This window comes from Neltuma alba, unplaced genomic scaffold (genome assembly GCF_004799145.2).
Source record: "Neltuma alba isolate B1F8T4 unplaced genomic scaffold, ASM479914v2 tig00012278_pilon, whole genome shotgun sequence".
Classification (NCBI taxonomy): Eukaryota; Viridiplantae; Streptophyta; class Magnoliopsida; order Fabales; family Fabaceae; genus Neltuma; species Neltuma alba.
This window is the reverse complement of record NW_021636799.1, coordinates 50,396-59,847: the sequence shown is the minus strand read 5'-3', so window position 1 is coordinate 59,847 and position 9,452 is coordinate 50,396. Positions and strand designations below refer to the sequence as shown.

Here is a 9,452-nt window from a genome sequence, read left to right as displayed (position 1 = left end):
TAACACTAAATCAAGTCAAACTCCAGATTAATTAGATTAATTATTGAATGACAAACAGCTAAGCTTGTGTAGGATTTCGAAGCCAAATTCAAATCATAGTTCTCTTTCTCAGTCTCTAGATTCCTTTTGTTAATTTCAAATTTTTAATTATATACCATATGGGCACCGCCAAATTATATATATACACTTGTTTCTGCACTTAATTTAATATAAAAAATAAATAACTAATTTAAAAATATTAAGAAAATTAATTAAACTGGTTATTTATAACAAATTTATATTGATGTTCTTAATAATGTATATTGGAATTAGCTTTTGATGGAAACTCTTTACAAAATCAGTAGAGTTATTTTGGAATAAAGATTATAAATTTAAAAGATAGAGTGACTAAATCTTATATTTAAAATCAAATCTAATCCTCTAATTAGTTTTTATATTTAGAATCAGAAGCACTACCATCTAAGACTTAAAATTTATAGATAAATAAAGGTGGGTGTGAACTGTGATAATTTTTATCATTTACAAATGTAATATAACTCTTATTATTCGTTTCAGGAACGGGTTTCAATGTGATTATTGAATATCTATAAACAATATATAGAACAAAATAATAAAAATAAAAGGAGAAACATGTGCAGAGAGACAAATATAGTAAATTATAACAGCTAAGCAAATTCAACGTACCCATGTCAGATACAATGTGTCCTCTATTATGGATCAAAAAGGGAAAAAGAATTGTCTGATTCATTTTATTTCTTTTGAATTTGGTAAGTTTTCACAGAACATAAAATTTGTCAAACAGGGACCAATGAATATAAAACTCTAAAATAATAAATGTTGGATTTGTCAACATACAGATATTTTGGGAAAAGCCACGAGCAATTGGCAAATTGCCCATGACCTTCACAAACACAAAGAAACTGCAAAAAAAAAAAAAGAGTTAAATCGCTCATGAAATGCACCACATCAATCGTAAATGAACACACAAAATAAAACAGTTACACACATACATATATATAGAAATATCCCTTTTTCTTTTTCGAATTATTATATTCATAATAATAATTATTTTACAATATTGTTGCGCCTAGTTTCACCTTTTTCGTTGGCCTCTTCCTTCCGTCTAAATAATAATATACAAAATTCCCCTTTGCAATTTGCATCTACAACCATAACATCATCACCACTATTCATCTCTTTCTTACTTCACAAGTCAGACAATTTCCAAAATTCAAGAAAAACAGAATAATTATATATAGGCAAAAGGGGAGAAAAAAGATGATTTAAAACTAAGGGGGGAAAAAAGAAGCTAATGTTACAAAGCTCCAATGATCTTTGGCTTTTTGGTACATTCCAATGAGAACAGATCCATCTCTTTTCTCTTCCCATTGTAACACCCACTTGGAGGAGCAATGGCATCTGAACCGGGCATCTTCAAAATGTTGACCCCAAATAGTCTTACCATCTGAATCGGCTCCACCACCACTGGACCGGCCGGTTCTAACAATTCCGCCCCTGAAGTTGTTCTGGTGGTGGTGGTGGTGGTGCTCATTCTGTTTTTCTTCCAGTCGATGTATAGTTGCTTCTCCGGTCCGATCGACCGGGAGAAGGAAACCATGTCTCCGGCTTTGAGGTTCTTCTCCTTCACGAACCGGCTCCACCCTTTGGTCAGAACGTAGCTCTGGCTACTGTTCCAGTACGAGTACCTGAACCTCCACACCTTTCCGCCTCCGTCTTCGAAGTTCAATAGCACGCCCTTCGCGGCCACCGTCGCCGCCGTGTACGGCGCGGAGGTTCCCACCGGCAACGGCAAGGGGAAGTGCTTCTCCGCGTGCTGCTTAGGGATCACCAGCCGATTCAGCTTTCCAACGTCGCTCGGTGTCACGGCTTTCTCGAAGAGCTGATCACGCGCGTTGTTGACCCGACCCGAAGCCTTGGGTCCTTCCCTGATGATCCGTTTCCCGTTTGCGTCCACCGTCAATCCGTAGTTGCGCTTGAACTGTTCCAGCTCGTCATTGTAAGTGTGCTTCCTGAGCATGTCGACGATCTCTCCTTTCGAGTGCGCGTTGAGGAACGCGGCTTCAAAGTCGTCGTGTTCATCGGCGCCGGAGCCGCCGTCGGCGAGAGGTTTGAAATTGGTGACGGCGTCTCGCCCACGGAATCGCTGAGCGGCGATGTCGTAGGCTCTGGCAGCCTCATCTTCTTCATTGAAAGTGCCCAACCAAACTCGCTGGTGTTTCTCGTAAATCTGAGCACCCCAACGGCCATTGGGCTGGGGAACGACCCCTTTGAATCTCGACGACGGGAGTTTCCGGGATTCAGCTTCGACTCCGACGATGTCAGAGTCGATGATGGTGCTAGCACCGCTGCCGACGCGGCAAAGGCTGTTGTGTGGCGGCGGCGATAACTTCTTCGACGGGATCTTCGCCGGAGAAAGGGAAACAGAAACTGAATCAGTAGTAATGCTTTCGTCCATAGAGCTTCCTCCGTCCATTGCCCGTGTTCTCTTAAACCAGATACGACCAGAGAGAGTGAAAGAAGAAAGAGAGAGAGAGAAGGTTTCAGTTTGATTTGTCAAGAGTATGAATGAAGCAGGTGAAGGAATAGATTGGTATATATAGGAAGAGAAGAAAAAGGAAATGGTATTTAGTGATAAATAAAAAAGATAGGTAATTAAGTTAATTAAATACTTAATAATTTTGAATAATGGTGATTTGTGAGAGTGTGTGTGAGGAGAGTTATGGAGGATATGGGTGTGGTGGGTCAAACTGATGGCAAGGGAACAGGGGAGGAAGATTCTTAGGGAGAGAGAGAAGGGAGGATAACAGGTAGGTGGGTCATGTGTGTATTTGTTTGTGAAGAGTGTTGTGAATGGTATGTGAGAGTTGTGGGTTGTGCATGTAAGGTGGGACCCACGTAATTGCCAAGTTGATGGGGGCTTACATGACAGGGTGGACCTTGGTTTAGTGAAAGTTCATCCCCCCTTGTGCTTTTGCTGCTCTTGTATCTTTTTTCCTCAGCATCTCCATGCCCTCTTCTCTCTCTCTCTAACTCAAACATGTTTATCTGGTTTTTAAACATATCTCATGTGATTTCATAAATTCTGAACTAAATTTTGTGCTTATAAACATGCCTAGATGCTAGGCGGCTAGATCCATTCATGTTTATGTGAAAATTTCTATTTATATTATTGTTATTTTATGTGTATCATTTACTGTTTTCTATTAAGAATTTGTGACTTTTTAAAAATATAGTATTTAAATAATTTGAATAAATTAAAAAATTAAATTAAATTAGTTATTTATTAAAAATATGTGTTGATTTCTCACAAATATTCTTTTGAATTATTTGCATTGAAATTACCTCTTAATGTAAACTCCTTTAACGTGTGTAATTAACAAGGATAATTTTTTTAAAAAAAATAAGTATGGGATAAAATGGATTGAAATTTTATACTCCTATAGTCGTATTTATAAGACAGAGAGAAAAGACTTTTCTTAGTTTTATTTATAAATAACTTCATTAAATTTTTTGCATGAATATAAATGTAGATAGTTATTTTTTTAAAAAGTGTATATAATAAATAGGGATAAAGTTGAAAAGTTATTTTATTTTAATGGAGAGTTAATACAATTCAAGATTTTTTTTAGTTTGTGTTGTTAAAAGTGTTATGTAAATTTTCATCTAAAAAAAGTGTATGTAAATAGGACCATATAAGTATTTTGAACGAAACTCATATCTAGCTAACTCTTATATCAAGGATAAGAGGTACTCTTCCGGTTCTAAATATAAGACTCTTATACATAAAAATGTAAAACCCTTATACTAGTATGTATAAGGGTCTTATATTTAGGATCGGAGGAGTAACATATAATGAATAAAATTTATAATATATACTCTTTCAATCCTTAATATAAGACCTAATTAGAAGCTTAATTTTGGCCTTAAATATAGGATATATTTCTCATATTTATCAATTTTTTTCCTAAATCATCCCTATTAAATAATCAAATACCACAATAATACTTATTAGTCATTAACAATACACCTATATATTTTATAGAGTGAGTGAATACTTATTACTCAATAATTCCACAAATACATCAATTTTACTGTTTTATATTTTTAATAAAATAATCTAAAACATTTATGTTAGTTTTTTAAAGAAGTTTTAACTAAAAGTATTTTGGGAAACATATGTCATATTTATGATTATTGTATAACTTAACTAACTTTTTTTAATTTAATCAAAGTAGTTAAATAGATCCTATATTAAGGACCGGAGGAGTATTAATTATTTATTTAGTTAATTAGGATTCTTTTATTGCGGATATCCAAGAGTTTTTTTTTTTTTGGACTCACGGATATCCAAGAGTATGTTATCAAGTGAATTCATGTACTCTCATTTATTTCACATGTTCAGGTAAAACAACATGAGGTAAATTGGTAATATAATGTTTCTTATTTATTCATGTTTAACATATTATTCGTTCGACTGTGACTAGTTTGATGTTGGACAATGGATTATTATAGCCTTTTATAAAATCTCTTTTTATTATTGTGGCTCTCATGGCGCATGTCTTGTGATTTTTTTTTTTTTTAACTCTATATGACAATCACCTTTTAAGATTAACCGCGCATACTTTTTCTGATTTTATTTGATAAAAGAAACTTCCTCTCTTGGATCACTTAGAATAATTCCATGTGATATTCTAATCAAAATCTCTTCAATCATTTTTTTTCTTTTATTGTTTGGTCATGGAAAGATGTTTTGCATGATTATTCTAATCATTATTAATTGAGTGATCATTTTGATTAGCAGTGAACAAATACAATTTTAAATAATCACGATTTTTATAAGCAACACAAATTAGAAATCATGTTAGTTAGTCGCAATTTTTGTTTAGATGTTTTAGTTGCTAAACCTCCATCAAGTTTTTTCTAACACAAAAGCATTCTCTTGTCGCTTATACTAGAAATGCCATGCACGGAATTAAAATCACAATTGATCGGGATTTGAAGAAAACTAGCAAAACAATATACTCCTCCGGTCCTAAATATAAAACCCTTATACTAGTATGTGTAAGAGTCTTATATTTAAGACCGAAAGAGTATAATACGAGCTTTTACCACTAAATGGAAGAGGCTCATTTGATACATGAAAAGAAAAAAATTGTAAATGATAAAACAGGATATAACGGAATAACGGAGCATATGCTTCTGAATAAAAATTGAGTACCACATACCCGTGATATATATATATGTGTGTGTGTGTGTGTGAATTTGCATATATTATTGAAGTAGTACTATGACAAGACGACCACAGATTTTTCAAAGTGGCGTTTTGTAGCTAAGATAATTAATTTAATACAATTGAGAGAACAAAATTTTCCTTGTGTGCATGTGGGTATTAAAATTTGAACCGGAACAGCACAATCTTGGATGAATAATATTATAAATAATCGTTGTTATTATTATTGTTGTTATTGTTATTATTATTATTATTATTATTAAGATTATTATTAGAGACATTAATGACGAAGGAGATAAAGATGAAGGGGGAAGAGGGAGGGAGGATCAAGAGCCAAGAATAGGGGTTGAAGTGGGGCAAATATATAAATACTATTTCCGGTTTGTAATATAAGAGTTAGTTGACTAATTTGAGTAGATTAAAAAAATTAGTTAAGTTAATTATTTGTAACAAACAAGTGTTGTCTTTTTTAAAACATCTTTGTTAATCCAATATATTAGCTAGAACTATTATTATTATAGGGACTATCTTAGAAAAATAGATAAATATGAGAGACAAAATTAATTAAAATTTTATATTTAAGACAAAATAAAAATCAAACGAATTCTTATATTAAGTATAGAAAATAGTATAAGGTTAATTAGGAACGTTGAATCAAAGAAGGCACAACCTCATCCAACCACGACAACACAGAATCCTTGTTGGCTTTCCCCATCAAACTTGCTCTCTCTCTCTCTCTCTCTCTCTCTCTCTCTCTCTCTCTCTCTGTCGTTTTCTTCAGCTTCAACCCCACCTGTCTTGTTTTCCCCTTGCCCCTCCATAATCAAACAAAATAAGGGCACAAAATTAATCATTTTTTGCATCCATATGTGACTAGTCAATTATTCACAAATTATTTTTTGTGTGATAAATATGCACATATTTCTTATAATTTATTTAATTTTTAAGCTTTCCAATTACTATTGTCCATGGTATGAGAAAGTACTACTTTTATCATAATACCATTTCTCTGTTTGGGATAAATAGAACAGGAAAGTTAAACTTTTTGGAAACTAATGAATGTTTCTTTGCTTAATTGGTTTAATTTCCCATAGAAATATAGAATTAATTCTCACATCGAGCATCAAAAAAATAATTAAGTTTATTAGGAAAGTAATTCACTGAGCAGAACTCGTACAAGTTTTACTTTTCTCATACGTGTTTTTAACCTTTTACAAACTTGTCCTTAAAAATTATAAAATTAATTTCAATTAAAAGGAAATTTTTGTCTCTAGAATTTTTAAAAAAGATCTCCATATTTATTTAAAAGCAAACAAATTTCTCAAGAACTTAAATAATGAAACAAGCAACCAATTATGAACTTTCCCAAAAAATTCAGTAAATTGTATATACGAGATTTGGATTTCCCATACCATATTAACTAGTGTCTACTTCAATTGAATGATTATTACTTTTACAAAGCCATAGTCAAATTATTTTTACTTTGTGTTTGTTTCCGAAAAAATATATCAACAAAAGAAGCACAAATTACTAATCATTACAACCAAGTGACCAACTAAACAAAACCAAAGACTATTGGCACACAAGAGTTGACATGCATGCTATTAAAATAATAAAATTGACTTTCGTAACGATAATTTCTACTAAAATATTCATATCTTTTCTCTAATATTTATATATATGAAGATTACTAATTTATTGATTTTTTTTCCAAAAAAAGAATGTCTCAAAATTGAGGGTATTTTGGACGATGGAAAACAGATGGCGTGGAAAGAATATCATAATTGCGTTTGGCCACGACAAACAATGACATGTCAATATGTGATACATGTCAAATTTGCCAAGTGGGAGTGGGCTTTGTTTGGGAGAATACATTGCATGAATTGAATCTGAATTAATTGTCCTGAAGTGAAAGTTCTAAGGATGACTTGGATGTTTCCCTGGTTTTGGCCTTGGAGGGTACGTCAAAGAAAGCCATTTAATTTTTAGGTGAGCAAGTGGATGACGATCGATCCATTTTAATCCAATCATAATAAGCACCTTCCAATTAGAGGCATCCGTTTGATATGTTTAATTTGCCAATTAAATGCCACCCATCAAGATGTATATGTTGCACGTAGGGCACTTTTATGTCCCACATCGACAAGTGGCTCAAAACCAAGGGCCAACTCATCTCTGGTTTTGATTCTCACCCCTCGTTTTGTTCATATAACACCGAATCTACATAAAACCTTTTCTTTTGTATGGATAAGGAGAATCTTTTGTTTCTAAATCAAGTACAACATTTGAACAAGCTCTGGGCAGTAATGTTTTGTTATAGCGTACAAGAACATGATGTTTTTTTAATAATAAAAATCCCATTGGGTCCGATTGGGGCATTCTAGGTTCAATTAGAAAGATTTCTCCCAAAGACATTCTCTCTATTCGCATTGGGTCAAACTTGAAACCTAATGCTTAGGTGGTCAAAACTTAGATTTTATAATACTATATCCAGTACTTAATATAATAATTAAGATCTAATTTATAATACAAATTATACTAAAAACTAGATCTTATCTTAAGGATAAGAGGTAACATTTATCTATATATAAAGTAGATTGATCTCCCAACAAGGGCTGGAATTAAAAAAAAAAACTCTCTCGATGAGTTCACAATGTAACTATATATGTGGGGTTTGATTTGGAGACTATTGGTTACATTGGCACATCTTTATACAGACTAAATTACATGCACTTTTGTATATCTTTATAAATATATATTATATATTATTTCTTATTCTTAATAGAAGAACCTTAACTAATTTGAGTAAATGAAAAAAATTTGATAAATTAGTTAATTTATGATGACAGTAACTTAGTTTAAAAAATTTATAAATATAACAGATAAAATAAATTAAGATTTCACGTTTAGTATCAAACTTATCTTTCAACTAGCTCCTATATATTAAGGATAAAGTGAGTAAAAACTTTATATCTAAATAAAGTTACCATTTGGTTTACCCGCCAACCCTATGCTAAATATATTTAATATATATATGTTATTAAATTAGTCGATTAAAATCTGTTGGGTGTGTGTTCTCATTTTATATCTGATAGTGTGTATTATATGAATGTTTCGATATATTTAACATGATAGTTATTAATAAATAAAAAATATGATACTTACTCCTTTTTAATCAAGAGAATGTGAGCACTATTGTCCATTGCATTTATCTTCTAAATATAAGGAGAAACTTTGGAAAACACGCACACAGTTTTTTTGGTTTGATGTGAAATATCGGATCAAATCAATCAATCAGTTAAAATTCATGCTAAACATCCAAGAAAAAAAAATCAAGCATTATTGTATAGGAAAAAATATATTTTTTTTATAGATGGAACGCATATCCCTACATGCATTGTACCTGCATTATGCTTGACCGATGTCTAGTTGACATATGATTTTTGTTTTTATTATTATTAATACAAATATAAATTCTTATGCAGTATTTATATGACCCTGAATCAAATAAATTCATCAGTCATATTTGGTATAATTATATTTATATATTCATCCACTTGTTTTTGGCCCTCGCGTTTTAATTGCTTTGAAAGTTGGAATATCTAGAATTGTTGCAATTACTTGAAGGCATATTCAGTAATTTGTTGAATATTCTTCTCAATTATTTTATTCTAGCAAATATATTGGCCACACATAGAATAAGATATTTTGTTCGACTCTCAAATCAAACTATTATTTTATTCCTATGAAGTTTTAAAAGTGAAAATTTTTCGTTAGTTTCTTAGGCATACATAAAAGTTGAAGCCGCCGAGTAATTGATTTTTCAAATTTTATTTAAAAAATAAAATTTTTTAAACGATTAAATATTTAACAAAAATGTTAATTGCTGCATTCTCTCTCTAAGAAATAAAGATATCTATCTAGATGGGGGGAAAAAAACCTTGGCCGTCCATATTTTTGGGACAGCCGCCGAGATAGAATGGCATGTGAATTTGATATCATTTTTTAATATGCTTTTCTCGTGAAAAAATTAATATACTTTATAATTAAATTTAAAAAAGGGTCGCTCTCCTATTCAAGTTCAATAACACTCAAATCTAACTCCATAATATCATATATTAGATACTACATAAAGTATTAATAGAATAAAAGGTACATGCAATCTGTTTGAATCCAACAATGCTCGAGTCCTAGTCAATAG

General features: G+C 31.8%; 1 protein-coding gene across 1 annotated transcript; it reads right to left on the bottom strand.

The window, feature by feature from the left end:
* Positions 1–1,029: 1,029 nt before the first annotated feature.
* Positions 1,030–2,594, bottom strand: LOC114725789 (AP2/ERF and B3 domain-containing transcription factor RAV1). Its single transcript, XM_028912352.1, has 2 exons — positions 1,307–2,594; positions 1,030–1,278 (listed from the first exon to the last, which is right to left on the bottom strand). Exon 1 carries the CDS (start codon positions 2,492–2,494, stop codon positions 1,316–1,318), a length of 1,179 nt encoding a protein of 392 aa, XP_028768185.1. The 5' UTR covers positions 2,495–2,594; the 3' UTR covers positions 1,030–1,278; positions 1,307–1,315.
* Positions 2,595–9,452: the final 6,858 nt, after the last annotated feature.